General features: G+C 36.1%; 1 protein-coding gene across 1 annotated transcript in view; it reads right to left on the reverse strand.

Moving 5' to 3' along the window:
• The window catches only part of TTC27 (tetratricopeptide repeat domain 27), a 101,959-nt gene extending 83,210 nt beyond the window's left edge, over positions 1–18,749 (reverse strand). The window contains exons 1-6 of the mRNA NM_001012567.2: positions 18,537–18,749; positions 16,075–16,252; positions 10,979–11,108; positions 8,462–8,602; positions 5,677–5,779; positions 1,572–1,736 (exon numbers count right to left, since the gene is read on the reverse strand). Of these exons, the coding sequence (NP_001012585.2) occupies positions 1,572–1,736; positions 5,677–5,779; positions 8,462–8,602; positions 10,979–11,108; positions 16,075–16,252; positions 18,537–18,624 (805 nt within the window). The 5' untranslated portion in view covers positions 18,625–18,749. The remainder of the gene's footprint in view (positions 1–1,571; positions 1,737–5,676; positions 5,780–8,461; positions 8,603–10,978; positions 11,109–16,074; positions 16,253–18,536) is intronic.
• Position 18,750: the final 1 nt, after the last annotated feature.

The following is an 18,750-nucleotide window of genomic DNA, read 5'->3' on the forward strand; positions in this document are numbered from 1 at the left end:
CAGGTTAGACATCCTTCACAATAACTCTAATAGATTTGTGGAGATAAAGCATAGAACTTTTAGGAGTTTCACAACAATACTTTTTCCAAGAGACGATATCATTGCAATCTCTCTCTCAGACTAGCATAAATTCCTGGTAGAGTCATCAAAAATAAAAATAATTCCACAGCATCCAGACTTGTTCCCCCCCTCCAACTCTTCAAACAACAGCTTTTATTTCTAGGTTAGATTTAGGGAGATTACTCATCAAAAAACTAATTATCTCATTTAAAGAATATATAACTGCAAGTTGAGGAGTATCAGTGAATAGCCATCTGGCACTTTGATTTCACCTGTTCTTAGTTAATTAAATTTTTATAGTTTGAATATCATGAAAGGCACTGATGTTTTTAATAAAAGTCAAGGAAAATGTGGCTTTTTTTCTTTTCCAAGAAGCACTTTACAATATCACTCTTATAGTACTTGTCACACATGCAGTACATGTTGCACATTACAAGAATAGGATCAACTGAAATGGAATTCATTTGAACAAGGATATGGAAATCACTCCTATGTTTTAGACAGATACCATCAAATATAATCAATTCAATCACAGTTATGTAAAAACATAATGTCACAAGATTTTCATTACAGATTTTTCAAAGTTAACCTTTAAAACCTTAGAATAAAAGAGCACGGAGTTCTACAACAATTATATTTATTTTTAATTAAAAGTATTAAATTGACAAAAGATCTACACAAGCGTAGTATAAAGGAACAGTTAGCTTTGTGGTATAATAGGTTCAGAGGCTGCAAGTTTCAGTTCCTCAGTTCCTCCTATTAACAAGCCTATAGAAAAAAAAATGGGTACAAAGGTTTTTCCATTTCTTCCCACGAACACTCAAAGGCCCTCACACCGAAGAATGGTGTGCTTTGTGACATTTTGTTTACTTCCCAGAACCAGGTAGAGCAAATCAATTCTTATCTATATATGTAATTTTAAATAAAGTTACAAGTGCAGCAATCTGATCTTCCTGACTCCAAAGAAGTGATTCTGAAAGGATGCTTATATGGTCTCTGTAGTGATAGTGTGATATGTCTGTTTGTGAGTAATTTGAGTTTTTCTACTTACTTCCTGCAATAACAACAGTCCTGAAAGAAACTTTTAAACATTACTTACATGGAGGTCTAGACTAGTGGCATGAAAGGTGAAAGATTGCATCATATCATCATCCAGAGGTCTTCAAAATCACCCCTACCTAACACAAAGATGCATCCATCACCACATCAACCAAATTTTGGAGCCCCCTAACAGAGACAACTAGACCTAGAATTTGATTGATTAACGAAATGCAACAAGGATCATAATACTGCAGCTGGTCAGACACATTAAGGATGACGCTGTAACTAGATGGTATATTTTTCTTCCTTTTTTGAAGCAATACTAAATCCCAGAAAACAAGCACGTTCTACCTGCTTAGAAGTCAACAATTCTCAAAATGTATTTATTGTTTTCAAACACATTAAAGAAAAAAATCAACTGTAAGTTACGTTGGTTCAACCGCTTTGATAGACCGCGCATGCAAACTCACCTGTTAGATTAATCTGCAGCTTTGCTATGTCTTTAGCTGTACAGAAACACTGTTTAGCTTTTTTGTACTCATAGTAATACAAAAAAGTATAGGCACACTCAAGATTGAACTGAACTGCTAAGTGCCAGCCTTCATCACCTGCGAACAAAGCTTCTGCTTCAGTCACTACAAATCAAGAAGAAAAAAAAGCTATGAGGACACAAATCCTAGAGAATGATATTTTCAAACTACATTTACAGTACTAGGAGAGGAAGTCTGTCATGATTAAAGTTAACCACCATGCATTTAAAAATACAGTGTATAAATGACATGACCATTAAAAGCATTTTTTAAAGTCTTGCATCTCGAGGCTACAACTAGAATAAGAACAACAGTTTAATATTCTCTTGTATTTTACAGTAAAGCTGAGATATTGGTTTTGGAGAAAATATACAACTCTAATCTTCAAGGACATGGTAAAGATTATAAGGAAGTCACAATAAAGCAGGTTGAAGTAAAACAAATACCTGCCCTTAATTTGTACACTTTAAATGAGAAAGTTGAAGTTTGGCCAGTAGACTGAGGACTGCATTGGGATTTCAGACTCTTTGGTCTTATTTTTTTTTTTACAATTACTGATTTGCTTAGTGATAATGATCACATTCTCCACTGAAAAGCAGAAAATACCTTGGGAAATAAATCCAAAAACTTTAGGAAAGATAACTTCATATTTTTTCATCCCTCATAGAATGTAAACACATTAAAAACACATCTAAGTAATCCATATTCTTCATTAAGAAATCATCTGAGTTTTTAATATTTTTGTCCACATTATTAAATATATTTTTTTCTTCAAAGAGAGAATGCCCAAAGGACCATAATGCCTTACCAGGAAAAGCTTTTTTCATTCTTTTATAAATATATATATATATATATACACACACACATATCTCAGTAAATGATTTACGTCAGCCATCTTTACCTGCTTTCCACACACTCTAAATGTACAAGACCACTCTGATGGTTCTGATAGAAAAAATAAGTTGTTTTCTATGAGGTTTTATAAAAAAACCAAACAAATTCAATGAGGGGTTTTTATTCAAATCTAAGTATAGATTTGCACTGTTTTTTTAAAACATTTTGAGTGACTAGATCCTGAAGGTCTACTGTCAGCGCAAAAGAGCTTACAAGATAATGAGTGTGCATGTACACACATGGAAATGTCACAGGAATGCAACTTCGAATGACTTTGAATTTCTAAGAAAAACGCAGATTATGGCCCACAATCAGACATTACTTCTTCATTTTTCAGTAGCTAACAAATTTTTGTAATTTGAATGTAAAATTAAATGTGCTAAAACCATATATATTCTACAATGAAATAAAGAAATGCATCAGTCTTTTCTTTTTAAACATTTGAAACATTCACTATGGTTGCTATGACAACTAAGAGCCATGATTTCTGACAGCAAAAAATCCACAACCTTAAAAACTGTTCAACTTTATTAATCAGTATTTATGATTTTGTATTAAAGCAATGTATTGATAAGTGGTCTTACACTCCCGATGTAAACGCCACGTATTTAGAATGGTAACCACAAAGCTTGATAGGTTTAGGCATTTGAAACTTCAAACAACTTTGTGGAGAGCTTGAAACCATTATTAGTATAGAAAAGCTGCACAAAAGCACTGATGTTCCAAATGCAGACATCTCTCTGCCATCCCATACCACATTTGAGCACAGAACATTGATGAATGGAAAGCAGCATTAAGCCCTCCAGGTTTTGCACAACAGCTGCTGCAGAACAGGAGGGAATCACCACAGCTGTCTTATATTTAGGTGATGATGCTGAACCTACAGTTGAGAGCAACATTTTAAATGGCTTCCCTCACAAATTTGAAGTTTTCTTTTTTAAAAAAGAACAAAGTTTCCCAGTCAAGTTGATTCAGCAAATAAGTTTTTCAAGCCATAATCAAAGACTATTTTGAAGGCTGTTATTACTTTATGGAATGTATAGACACTTGTTTGAAACCCCACATGGCTTCAATGAATTAGAAGGTTAATAAACTGCATCTAAAGGCTATGGGCAGCAAAGCCAGCCTGGAAAAGCTCACTGTGCATCCAAGTGTACTTTACATCATCACCTCTGAAAACCAGAGACTGGTCACCAGAAACAGACATCTTAGTATTTATACAGTATGTATGCATACGCAGCATCCTGTACACAGATCAAAGCTGCACAAACTATTATATTTCTCTACTCGAGCCAGTACCATGGAACCGGTGAATTTAAAGCAACTTTAAGATTACTTCTCTTTTAGTTTCAAGTCTTTCAGTATTTCCAAGAAGGAAATATAACAACCAAATAACTACCACTGATTTAGCCTACTACGTATTCCATTTTATCTGCTACTTAACAGAACCAGAAAACGTTTTGATGTGCTCTATACTCTTCAGCAAAGTTAACGTAACAAAACCATTCTGTCGAACAATAACTGCAGTACTCAATTAGAGTTGCAAAACCCCTGGCATCTAAATATCTTTGATGCTGGACATCAAAGAAACACACATCCAGAAAAACAACAACAAACTTTTCTGGACATGAGTAGGATGAGACCATATACAGTCTCCACTTTTTAAAAATATTATAAACGTATCTCCCTAACCTTCTTTACCTGAATGAAGCACATCAGCACCATTTGCTTCACAGTACAGAATTTATAGATAATTTTATGTAGCTATTCAGAAAATACACATTCTGAACATACCAAGCCTCAATACATGAAAACTGAGCAGCAACAATTTTGTCTCACCCAGCTCATTCCCAGCCATCAGCATATTCTTCTCTGGAACAGTTAACCATCTATCATGATATAATCACAACTATTGATTATTTTTTAATATATGCATCAACAACACTCCCAGCCTTCTATGAATAAAAGTCATGAAGTTCGACTAAAAAATTAAGCAGAATTTAACCTCAGATTCTCATACCTATGCTCGATAACACTAGGCATTTAGTTCAGCATTCTCTAATGAAGTATAACCAATAAAAAAAACCCCACAGTTTACATCAACTGAAACAAAACCCTTCATTCCAGGGCTTTCATCATCCACTCAGAGAATTGAGTCAATGCCTTCTTTGCTACAAAGGATCCAATAAAACCCTGTGCTCCATTCCATTACTGCACTAACAACGTTTTTGTTACTTATTTGGAAGTTTTCCAAGGGCTAAAAACCACTTCATATTCTTCGATGTCAACTGCATGTCTTCAGCCTACGTACGGTTCAGATTTAAAAAATCTCCATTAAGGTGTGGCAGAAGCAGGGAGACTTGAAACTTTAGCAATTGAACTTCTTTGGTGAAAGTAAATATATGTGACAACTCACTCCGAAATGCAAAAAAATATTTCTTAAAATGCTCTTGGTTGGAAATCTCAGGTTTAGAAAATTAAAATCTTCAGCTAACAAATTCATTGTTGAGGGGCAAACAAGCACAAAGCTTTATCATTTGCTGTAAGAAATGACATTAATCTGTCTATACAGGAGTTCATTTCTCTTGGAAAAAAAAGTGTCAGGTGTATATAATTACATTTGACATTTTTATATTCTGTTTAATGCATTTGTAAACATCAATATTTATTAGCTAATTTAGTTTTGACATTGTCTGTTTTCTCTACATACAACGCAGAGTGGTAATAAATCTCCAAATTTAGGTTGAGATGCAGTGAACAGGAAAAAAAAACTTGTGAAAATGCAGAATTAAGACATTCACTTTTGGAAACCAAGTAAGATCAGTTAAATAAAGTCACCCTGTGCAGTTTGTGATAAGTTAACAGTGCTAAGCATGGGGAAGGAAAACCTTTGTCTGCAATCTCATATTCTCATATTCATCATACAGTCTCAAAATCAGCACATGCCATACAAATACTTGTCAATTTAAGCAAATTTTTATCCATCTCTACTCTCTTTAGTTACATACACATCCTACAAGCTTCATATTGCAAGAGTTATAAATTATAATAAATGCCTATAAATTATAATAAACGCCTATAAATTCCTATCCCCCAAGACATCTTACAACTTATGCTGTAAAGTCAACAAACCAAGTAATCAGTAACATACTTTGTCTTATACACGTCTGGGCAAGAGTAAATAGCTCAGGTGATCTCTCCTCTAACAACTGCTGGTGAATATTCACACATCTTAGAGTCCACCAAGGTAAGGTCTGAAAGAAAATGAGGATATTTCAAGTGAAGAAATCTTTTTAAAATGAAAGAAACAGCTTTCAAACATAAACCATCTACTAGATTGTTACTCCTAAGCATATATATATACACACGCACACAAAAAAAAGTGAGCACAGGCCTAGCATGAAGATGATTATATAAGCAACTCTCCAATGCTCTAACAGAACTTGATGGGCTCTGCTTCTATTAATTTCTTGAACTACTCTCTGAATCCAGCAAATCTTTAGGACTACTATCCAGTAGGAAACTCTGTGAACAGGAGGTAAAAGAAATACGTGTGTGGTTTTTTTGGACTATCCGCTTGCTACTCTGATACTCCTAGCTCTTGTAACAGAAAAAGACAATACGTAAATAAATAGCTGTATCCTACTTCTCTTCTTTCACATCATATTCATGATTTTAATAGACGGCTATGATCTCACTCTTCAGTAATCTTTCCAGTCTGAAGACTCCTAGACTACTTAGTCACTTTTTATGTGGAAGCCACTGAATATATCTGGCCACCCAGCATTGTCTTTGTATGTATTTCTTCTTTTCTACCTAATCTCATATTTTATTAGGTGGGGGTAGAAAGGAGACTAAGACAGAATTGCAATTATACAAACATTTTGCAATCACAATTGAAATTATTCATGTTTGTATGTAGAATTTGAGAATGACAAACACATCACTGAGCTAAGTAATCACTCCACATGGAACTGTACCTAGATCACAGCTCAAGAAGTACCTGATTTTAGGATGCTGTGTGCACAAAACAAATTCCCCAGCTTTTCCCTTTCTCTCTGCACCAGGTGTAAATATGTGGAAAAGCTAACTGATAATGTAATACTCTATTCTCATAATTATGCTTAAGATAATCATCTGTAAATGTCCATATCTATGAATAATCTACACAGGTTCTAATGATTACTATCAAGACACCTACTGAACTTTTTATTCAGATATGCTTACATCATTGGTCAGACCTAATTACTGAACAGCATTCAAGGAAAGTCATCTAAACCAATCACATACAGTTGACCGTAATGCCCATAGAAAGGAACCATCAAAAGGAATAATAGCATCTATTTCAAAAAGTAATGAAAGATGTTTTTTGATATCAAACTGAACAGAGCAGAAGGACAGAAAGAGACTTCGTGGAAAAAAAGTCACAGCCCAATATTTCATCACTTACTTAAAAGCTTAAAGGCAATTTAAATAAGTTTCAAACAACTTCAATTTATATTTATGTAATGAAATACTTGTTTCTCAGACAATTGAGTGCTCAGTTCAATTATACAATTTCCTGAGGACAAATGCTTCCCACTCATGAATTTTAGAATCACAGAGAACATGTTTATAAAGATGCAAGCAAATCATCTGAACTCCTTCCGTTATTCTATTAGCAATGTTATTTTGGGGGAGCCGCATTAAGAATTTTTTTGATGACTTACAAATATTTAATTAGCTATAGACAATATACATATATATATTTTATGAAGTGTTAACAAAGGCTAGTTTTGATAAAAACAGATTTCAGAGTATTTTATCCTTCTTTAAATTTATGTGAACTACTCGTAAGAATAAAAGGTATTAAGAAGCTTTTCTCTGAACGAGTATGAAATGAAAAAGAATGGCAAACTTCAGTTGTTACACTGACCTGTTGAAGAATGTAGTTTTTAATCAGCTGCTGCCATAGGACTACTAGTCAAACTTGTAGCCAGAAGTAATTGAATGCCCACTGGGTAGAAGGAGGCCCATAATTACACCAGTCTGAGGGGAGGTAGTATGGGAATTCTCTAAACAAAGTACATCTTCTCCCTCTCTGACTGACTCAGTTGCTGAAATTCAACAGCATTCATCTGTGAATAACAGGGAAAACAATGGAAGAACTTGGCTTCCAGAAATGCCATACAGTCAACATCTCCCAAACAGTTTAAATCATCATTCATACAAAGACCCAGCTGGGAATGGATGTTGTCAGCCAAGCGTAAAGAGGGACCATGTGGCATTTTGTTCTGCAGCCAAATTCTGTTCAACCGGAATGCAATAGAGAGAAGCTTCTGCTGTTAAGTCCTCCAGTTTCAAAGGCTACCAACCTGCCTACTGCTGAACTACAAGGAAGGCAATGTCAAAAACCCTCTCAAGAAGAGATTTAAATCTCTCTTTTTTAAAATGTATGAACACAAGAGAGAATTAAGGTAATTCCCACATAGATGCCTGTGAAAGATGTTGAGGACAATGAAAAAAATTACTATTACATCGAGAATTCATGGCTTAGAATTTATACACTAGTAGTTAATGGTATCCCAAATCTTGTCAAAAAGGCCATAGAGTATGTATGCTTTATTGGACATTTGTTTGTTTTCCCCCCCTTCTTCAATACTGACAGAAAGTAGATGCCTTTTCAAAAGGTTGTTTTCTATTCAGTTTTCTATTTTTTTTTCCAGATAATGCAGGGATCTTTCTTTTTTGAAGACTAGAGTGAGATAATAGGTCATCTTTAAGAAGGAGATGTATTAAACTGTAATGATTCTGAATTACTTCCTAGAAGAACAAACCTCTGAGTAGCAGAAAAAGAACTGTAAGAAGTCATACTGACTTAATGAGGCATGAAAAATAACAAATGAAAAAAACAATGAATACCGCACAGTCATAATTATTTGTCACATATTTCTTACCTGAAGAGATGAGAGTTTGTGTCTTGAATTCACAAGGACTACCCTAGCTATGAGCAGCAAGATAGGATGAGAAGTCAAGGTATAGACTGATTCAGCATCTAGAACCAACATCTTCAGAATTGTTGCATGCAGCATTTTTGGCTGAAAAAAAAAAAACAACAAGTGACAAGGAAATAAAACTTAAGTTTATGAACAACACAGAATTAAGGAAAATAACAATTTACATGTTTAAGGAGAAAAAGTCTGCTCAAAAGTATCACCACGTTTGGAATTCCAGCTGCTTCCTGAGTAAATGACTCAGTAGCACTACTTACAGCAGGCTAAGAGAAATGTGACTTTTTTTTTTTAAGCCTTGACATGAGAAGATCATTTCAGTCTGAAAACTTAAAAAATTGAAGGCCTGTTAAAATAAAAATAGTGCCAGAACAGACAACAGAATATGAAAGATTATACTAGTAGAGAGAAAGAAAATTAGAACTATATTTTAATACACTTTTTCTGAATACCCATGCATGCAAGAGAAAAAATGTTGGATTAAAAGAAGCATGAAAATGTCAGTTTGTTGAGATGCTCATTTTTACAAAGCGTTTATATACTAACAATTCTTGAAAAGTATATACTTAAAAGATAATTCAAAGCATATAAAAGTGCGTGAAACTACACATTTAAAGAAGAGAAGCAGATATTATATTTTAGCACATAACTAACTGTCTTGTGCTCTTGGAAAAAAACAGCCTTAACTTTTCAGAAAAAGATGCTATACATAGCAGTAATATATATAAAGCTAATAAATAGCTGAAACTTCCAGCAATATTGAAGTCTGATTCAGCACTCTTTAGAAACCAAGTATGCTCACACCCAAATTCTTTTACTACTGATTTAGTTTCTAGAATACAAACACCACATAAGCAAACATCTGTCAATGCACTGCATTCACTGCCATAAGAGAAACTAAGCTGGAAACTTTTATTCCCCTTTATTCGGTATACAATGCATCCCATTCATCCATTAACACAGACAATAAACAGAATGGCTGACAGAAGTTATGAACATTGTGTTCTACAGGTCTAGACACTGTTGATGATAGCCATTCTATGACCACCATCACAGGCTGCAGCCTCCATATTAGACTGCAGCCTGTGTGTACACACTAATATAAAATATTAGCGTGCTTCAATAAAGAGATAAGCATAATAGTAAGCTTAATGGACTATAATATTATGTTTATAATATATAATCTTAAAGATTAAAACTAAAGAGAATGGAAGAAATAAGTTTGTATTTCTTATTTTTAACTGTAAAGAAAAACTGAGCACTTTTCCCTCTCAAAAATAGCATAAAGTTTTCTACTAACTCATTTCTTACTTTCAAAGGTTTAGTAACTTAATTTCCACTGTTCTTTCCTACTTAACCATTAGAAGACCACATTCAATTTACAGTATCAAAAACAGAGCAAAAAAAAAAGTCTATACACACACACACACCATGCCATCCCTGAAATATAACACAAATAGACACCTGTGCTAAAAAAAATGGAATAGATACTGTATCTGAATTAAGTAATTTAGAAATACAGCCTTGCAAATGAAGCTAGAGGAAGACTTCACGAGTTATGGAATTCCTGCAAAAACATACCACAGTAATGCAACACAAAAACAAAGGTTTTAAGTGAACTTGCATACTGGTCGAGCTTCCCCTCATTCCACAATTTACAGCAATTACATTGCTTGTGGTTTATACCTTATTCACAGTCAAATTCTAAACTCAAAATCTCATGTAGCTTTAGCATTAGCAGAGAATAGTGTGCTTCCCTGACATGCTGCAGTAGTCAGCATCTTACCACAGCTTTAATTCCAAGAGGGAAACTAATGCTTGAGAAGCTGTGCTGAACCACAGATACAGGAGAGTCAGTGTAGTACTGCCATGACAAACATACATAAATCAGTATTATTTGTGTAAAAAGATTTCGAAGTAAATAAAATTGACAATCTTCAGCCTCATCACCTATATTCTTCTCTTCTAAAAGCTCAATTTGAGATTTTTAAAAAAGAAAAAGCAATTCATTTGACCAGGATACTAATAATATCCAAACCATTCTCTCAGCGTCTACCAGATATTCTGCTATTCTCAAGAAAGCCTACCTTACTTTAAGGAAGGAACATTTCTAAGCCATTTATAACTATCTCTCTGATCCAGCTAAGGACACATTCCTAACTATAAAGCTTATTGCATACTAAAGTCCTTCAAGAAATACTACTCTACAATAAACGTCTTTCCTATCCAAAAAACATTTCCAGCAGGAAATCTCTAACACTGAAGCAGACCAATGCTGTAAGTATTTTTAGTATAGCGCTTTAAAAAACCATATAGTTGATGATGTAACAGCAGCCAGCATGATCAACAATGAAGGCAATTTATTCTAGCCCTGCACCTCATTGATGCATCTTCTCTGGGTATATGGGTTATTCACGAATAAAAGTCACTGTAGAAGGACAGCTTATTAAAGCTCAAGTATACCTCAAGACATTTCTGTAACAATGCAGATGGCAAAAAGTCCTGCAGCTGTAAATGAACAGGAGGCCCAGTCCAATTGCTTTGAACGAAGAGCTGCAAACTGCCCACACCGAGTAGAAACATCAGCCTCTGCCTGCAGTATAGATAAAAGAAACACTTAGCAATAGATCAAATTTGTAATTAAGATTACAAGATCTGATTCATTCCCCCGCTAACTCAAAAGCTTAGAGCCTTAAAAATTATCCTATTGTTAGGAAAATATAATTAACATAGTATTTACAATACTCATGGGGAACTAAAAGGTTTGGAAACATGTTTGCTTACAAGAGTTCCAAGAAATGAGAAACACTTGATATACATAGATTGTATGTTTTAAAACTTACAGCTGTATCTAACTATCAGGTATTGGTAGGAGATAAGCATAGTACAAAGACTGTCACACATTCCAAAACAGCACTTATATTGTTTCTTTGACACAGCTACTTAATTTCATTCCCTGTAAGAACAAAAAAAGAACAAAACGAGCACCAAAAAAGTTCCGAAGCATCATTCTAGAGCTGATTTGTATAATGTGGCAGCAAAAGTCATCTCAATCAATCATCGTAGTATTCAATCATAACATTTTATTCAAAAATGGAATTATGAGAACGTTGCCTTCCTGGAACTGAGTATGGAGAATTTTTCTTATTTGCAAGACTATACTCAGCTAACACCATTATGACATTACCACTTTATGCACCTACAGTAAGAAATAACCTACACAGTCTGTAGAACACAGGAAAGAATCCCTCAGAATTTAATGGCTGTTTTAGCAGATGAAGGCTTTCTGGAGACTTACACAAATTTTTGGTTTGTTTTAGAATTTCCTTTGGAATTGGAAACTGCAAGGGCAGTTCCAAAATGGAAATAAAAGCATAAAGCATACACAATACTTAAAAAAAACAACAAATTCAAACAGAAAAGTCAAACAAAAATAGGCAGTTGGTGGGCAAGAATGTGACAGAAGATGAAAAACAATGGTGGGGAATGCATGATTGCAAAAGAAAAAAAAGAACCCTTCAGGGACTTCAGGAGAGCAAGGACTGCTGTGAAGCCTCGTCTCAAACAATTACATTTACTCATTGACATTTCTCAGCTGGTAACTATCCACTAGCCAACAGTGTTAGAATGCATACCTCAGACTGCCATTAAAATCCTGAACAACTCAAAAGACTGAGCACTGACAACGACTGTACATAATAATTATTAACATTATACACAAATAAATCACACACTTTCTAACTATTGGTCTACAATAAAGTATGCTTCAAAACTTTCTAAAAAGATAATATCCAGAATAATCAGTCATCACTGCACTGTGATTCAGCAGCACTTCAGACTTTCAAAGAGTCATTTTCACTTTCATTTACTAAATTTTTATTATTCCTACTACCTATATAGATATATATATCTATACCTATACACACACACACACACACACACAAAATTAAACACCACTATCTAGACTTCAAACAATTTCCTACTGCAGGAAGATGTTACATTTATGTCCACACATGAAGGCTGTGCAACAAATGATACCTAAATTCCATTACTTTGTCTGTGATATTCTTTTCACTGGCTATTTTTCCATCATTGATTGCTTTGGGGCTGCCTTTTTCTTCATTTTCGTATTTGTGACCATCCTCCAGGTGCCCTTATCATTCACTCTGCAAAAGAATGCTAATTCCAAGGTCTAGTTCCTGAAAATAAGGCTAATTCCCATTCCCTAACACTCTCCCCCACCCCCCCCTCAGAAATTCCTTCAGTCTTCAACAGCTGTTCACACTTAAGATACAGAACTGCAAACACTTACCTCCTAAATACTGCCTGCAAACCGCTCTTCTGTGCTACCTGAAAAGCAACAGAGGTGCTGCTGCCTGTGTCCCATTTATTACGGTGACCTACATAGTTTCATTTTTTTCTTCTATTTCCTTAGTTATAGGGCTATATCCATCCATCTTGTTCATCCTTTCTCTAAGCATTTTTAAACACTTTACACTAAGTCCAGATCCATGATGTAAAATATGGTTACATATATTCCACTGTAATATATATATACACACACACACTGTTTTACCCATAACTGCTCAAATTCAGAATAAAAATGCAATATATTTTCAAATACAAATGCTCTATTTACATACAATGCTAGAACAAATAAAAAAGTGAGAAATATAAATAGCCAAGCTATGCTTTAGATAGAACTGCTTTACAGACTGTGGTTATTATTCTTTTTGTCTTTTTTTTCTTTTTAAACATGAAGCCAAAAATTAAAGAAGTCAAAGCAAAATCTCTGTCACTGAACAGTTATCCTTTCAATTCAAATGCATCAAAGTAAGTTGCAGAAGCAGCAAGAATTTCTTCACTTTTATTTAGCAGTACATATTTTACAGTTAACAACCGTCAGTCTCAGTCTGAGAAGCATCAGAAATACAACGTTGGGAAACCAAAACAAGTCATTGAGGAGAGCGTTAAAGAGAACTGGCCCTACAAAGGAATGCTGCAGAACACCACCAGTGACAGAGCAGATGTATCGGAAATTAAGAAAAGCCGAACTATTCTTCTTCCTAAGTTAATTGTAAAAGAATACTTGGAGACTTCACTTTTAAGCCATTAAAACCACCATACCGAAAAAAACATCTGGGGCAGAAGAAAGATTAGAGCAGAATAGAAGATGCAGCAAACTTTAAAAAAAAACTGTTAAATATTTCCCTTACAGAACCATAGATTTCCAAGTGGAAAAGTAGATGGGCTATTTCCAAACAAATTATATTCTAGATTTTTAATTGTGAGTTGTTTTGCCCTCAAGCATCTCCCTTTTAGCTTCAGAAAAAGAACCTCTAGAGACTTCTTTTCACACTATTATAAAACCATACTTTGTACAGTATTTGTATTGTGTTAAAAGAATAAGGTTAGCATTATCCAACTTTGTTTCTGACCGAATTCAACTCCCGCTGAGTTTTTCAGTCTCCAGAATTACAGCTTTCAGTCCAGCCAAAAAAAAAACCAAAAAAAAACCCAACATGTATTTGAAATAAGACCAATCTACTAAAAGTCACAAGAAAACCAAAGTCTGAATTATCTGAGCTAGAACTTCCTTTGAACCATTCAATAAGGAAAAAAAAAATCCCACCCCCAAGTAAATAAATGAAACATTTTTACCACAGACAACAAAAGGTCAACAGTGTGCAAAACCTGCATTAACTCCTTCAATAAAGCAGTAACAGGGATTGGAAAAAAAAATAAAATCTATGTAACATAGAAAGTCTTCTGCAATCAGTAAACATCACACAGATTTAAGTGCTATAAGCAATGCCTACATCTTAAGTAAGAAGTGATCTGTCTTTTAGTTGACATTTTTCTGTTAGGATTAGCTTAATTCTTTTTTTTAGAATTAGCTTAATTCTTTTTTTTTTCCCCCCCTAATATACAATGACACATTTTGAAAAGCACAGCTTTTTAGTTTTGAATAAAAATGTAGCATGTAACTTGGAGAAGAAAACTCTTTCTTCTTCTGAAAGGCTAGACATAGTTCTGTCTCCTTATCTTCAGGCTAACAGGCTTCTAACACTGCCTACAGTTGCAGAGGGAACAAGGAAAACTGTAATACCAAAGTACTGGAGTATGAGCAACCAAGGAACAAACTGCTTTGGTGTCTACAGTAGGACAGCAGCAGCCAAAATGGGATATAGACCAATAAAAACTCACAGGGAGAACAGAAGATGACACATCACCACGACAAGATGCATATGAACTGACTGAATGCATAATATGGAATATGATTATCGTTAAAAAGCTGAACCATTCATAAAGGCTAACTCTTTCATGGTCAGCAACACATTTCAATCAATGACTAATATTAGGATTGAGTTAACATATTTGGTCTGTTTCATGCCCCTAAAGATTTTTCTTTAATTGTTGAATAATTCAGAGTAAAATATTCCAAGAAGACAGAAGGCAACAATACTGAAAACAGTCCAGACTATGTCACCATCCAAACTACAGGCAGTATTCCGCAGCAACAGCACAACAAAGTAAGAAAAAGGAGAAAAGCCACCTAGAGACAAAATGCACAGGAACAATGTCTATACATTCCAGATTAGTAAACAGTAGCGCATCATACGATACATAACACAATAGCAGATAATCTTTTGTCACATTATAATCAGGGCCGCTAACAAATCTCAGCTCAGTATTTTAGAGGTGCCAACTACTAGTTTCTTTCCAGCATTTTAGCAAAAACTTGCATTTTCATGGGTCTCATACCAAAACACAAGCACTTGTACTGACAATAAGAAGAAGGTAATGTATTGAGCCATGCTTACTTCCTTAAAAAGAAAAAAAAAGTTATCTTACCTTTGGCTAAAACTTGTTCCCAGAGTCATCTTTAGAACATAAATAGCTATGCAGCTACGCATAGGCACAGCTTCCTGCTTCTACCCCTCCTAACTTCTTTTTCTACTATCCGTAGATTTTAGCTTAATCGTTATTTACTTTGAGAACTGTAAACACTAAAGATTCACTAAGAGCAAGAATTATCATACACAGTGCAGTTAGAGTAAAACTATCTTAGAGTCTTATGAAGTAAATAATTAATCCACAAATACAGGTCAGTTATCTTACTGGCCTCATTCTACATCAAGATCAGAACAATCTTACTGTGAACCAGACTTGAAAACGTAGACATTGTTTTTACAGTAACATTACTTGGTACTTCAATTATTCACATTAATGTAACCCAGTGTTTCAGAGAGAAAACTGATAATAAACAAAAATGTACAGTGAAACCACCAAATGTGTATTTATGTCTTTATTCCAGCAGCTTCAGAGGTAGTCACCACAAATAAGGCCAGTATTTTCAACAAACTCTCATCTAAACAGTATCCAGTAAGAGAAACAATGATAACCAACAAATGCAATAGGAAAACGTGGGAACAACCCGCGAAATCTGTTTTCTACTTTGGAGGCCCTGTGTCCCATGTTACAAAATTAAAAAATACCCTACATAAAGTCAAACATTGCCTCCACTCATCTTCCATATAGTAAATAATCATTCTCACCTTTCCATGTTATCAACCTCTGTAGAACAGTCCAGGTACATTAGAATCTGCTTCTCCAAGTAACTTTCAATGTCCTCCTCTGCCACAGAAGATGCACTGAAAACATTCCGGATAGTTGAATTTGAAAATATTGCCTCATATTTCCCATCAAAAATCAACTGCAACACTGATCCACTTTCTGGAAAAATGAAAAAATTAAAAAAAAAACGTTAACTTGGAAACAATTCCATCTTATAAGACATATTCCAACCACAACATACACCTCTCCCCTTCCAAATAATAAATCTTCATTTATGTTGCAGAATGCAGGATAAGTGCAGTTGCACTGAAACAGGAGAACAGTAGTAATCATCCTATCCAAAACAAGTTCTACAGAACTTGCATTAACGTTACAATGAAACACAAACTGACAGGTGAATGTAAAGCACAAAACTTGCACAGAAATTTCAATGGAAACATGTACACTAAAGTTACTTAATTTTCACAAGAAGGTTTTCTTCCTCCCTTTTACATTACTTCATCATAGTAATGTCCTACAGACAAGACAGTGAATTCAAATGACTTGAGGGCCATTTTAGGGAAATTACAAGAAACAACTGTTCAATACTTAGAGTTCAATGAATACCAGTGTAAAACAACATAAATTACCCAGTCTTTCCCTAAAATGCTTAGAATATTCATGAAGAATGAGCAATACAATTTTATCTTCAGAAAAGACCTAAGTTTACTGCCTCAATGAGAGGCAGTCATTCTGAGGATGCACTACTAAATAAGAGAAGGAACATTTCTCCACTTAATCCTTTCAAGACAAACAGGATCATGGATGAGGGGAAATGGCCTTAAGTTGTGCCAGGGTAAGTTTAGGTTGGATATCAGGAAACACTTCTTTACAGAAAGGGTTGTTAAGCACTGGAATAGGCTCCCCAGGGAGGTGGTTGAGTAACCATCCCTGGATGCATTTAAAAACTGTTTGGATGCGGTGCTCAGGGACATGATTTAGTGGAGGGTTGTTAGAGTTAGGGTAGTATGGTTAGGTCACGGTTGGACTTATGACCTTTAAGGTCTTTTCCAACCTTAGTGATTCTATGATTCTATGAAGTACGGTACATTTAAATTCTAAGAAGCTTTGAGCTCATACAGCATTCTTGACCCCGGATTTGTTCATAGAAGGTGTTTTTCCCTCTTTCCTCAAACATATCACAGAGCAAAAAAAAATCTTCCACTGGTTAGTAATATCAGTACCTGTCAACACCCCAAGTGCAGTTCATGTAGATGTACCAACCAGTTTTTAGCTAGCTAATGAAGATAGTGCTAATGACATACCTGAGGAAACACAGAGGTCAGCACAGGATGTGTCTTAATATTAATTTGCAATTAACTTGCAATTCCACATGGGGACTGCAGCTCCCGTGCACTCAGTGTTACCATAGCTACCCTAGTATTAGTACAAAAGCCAGCTGATTTAATGCTAGCACAGGTATATATCCACACAAGTTACAGCCATGCAAGGAAGCGAACCAAACACCAACCCCAAGCTCATCCAACAAAAACTACAACTCCTAGCTTTGGATACATCTGAAGACTGAGTGCAGAACTTCAGTAGCAGAGATAGATGATTAGGTAGGAAAGGATGACAGGCTATCTACTTTTGTTCTTTGCAACAGCAATCAGCCACCCAATACAAGAAATCCTTTGCACCAAATGAGTTACAAATCCTTTCAGCAGTATGTGGAAGGGTATGTGCAAAAGGATAGTTATGCTGTTGGAGCCCTACTGACATGATACCCTCACAGAGAGCATAAATAACAAGAACAAAATGTCCCACCTATGCCTTGGGCTTTAGGGAGAACTTCTTCCACACAAAAAGATGATTTATTTATATTTGCTTACAGCTGCCCAGATGGGCATTTTGTAATATTGAGGGTCTTCCTTCAAGTACGACTGCAACATAGCTGTCTGTAAGCATGTACAATCCACTCTTAACTTTATGTAACTTTAACTTCTAATACGTGACAGCACTCAAATCCAAGGTCTTCGACCTCAGAAAAGCATAGGATTTGATGGGAGGGACCTTCAAGCCCATGTGGCTTCAACCCAATTTCAAGATCACCATCAGTGATGACCAGAACATATATCACGTTGCTCCCTTTAAGCATCCGCGAGCGGTAAAGATACTGAAGGGTTAGCTCACGCCACGCTTTCTCCACAGCGACTTCACGGCGCGTGGAAGCCGAGGAAAGCACCGCGACGAGGAGTCCCAGAGCACCGACGCCGACAGCCCATGCCCACAGCGGCGGCGACAGCAGCCGCAGCGCCAGCCGAGGCAGCGGGACGGGCAGGACAGGCCCCGGCCGCCCCCTCTCCTCGGGGCTGATGAGCGCAAGGGACTTCCCCAGCCCCGGACGCGGCCGCTCTCGGAGCGGGGAGCCGCCAGCGCGGCCTCAGCTCGTCCCACCCCTCACCTGTCGCCGAGATTTCGCCCTGCTTCCATTCCTGAGACTCCGCCGCGCTGAGGAAGCCCCGCAGCAGGGAGCGCTCGAGGGCCAGCATAGCGCTGCCGCGCTCCCCGCTCTCCACCTCACTCGCGCCAACGGCCCCGCGCTGCCAGCGTCCTCTCAGCCCATGTGCGGGAAGCGGCCGCAGGAAGCCGCCATGACACTCCCGCCGAGCACGCCG

This window comes from Gallus gallus, chromosome 3 (assembly GCF_016699485.2).
Source record: "Gallus gallus isolate bGalGal1 chromosome 3, bGalGal1.mat.broiler.GRCg7b, whole genome shotgun sequence".
In the NCBI taxonomy this organism is placed as follows: Eukaryota; Metazoa; Chordata; class Aves; order Galliformes; family Phasianidae; genus Gallus; species Gallus gallus.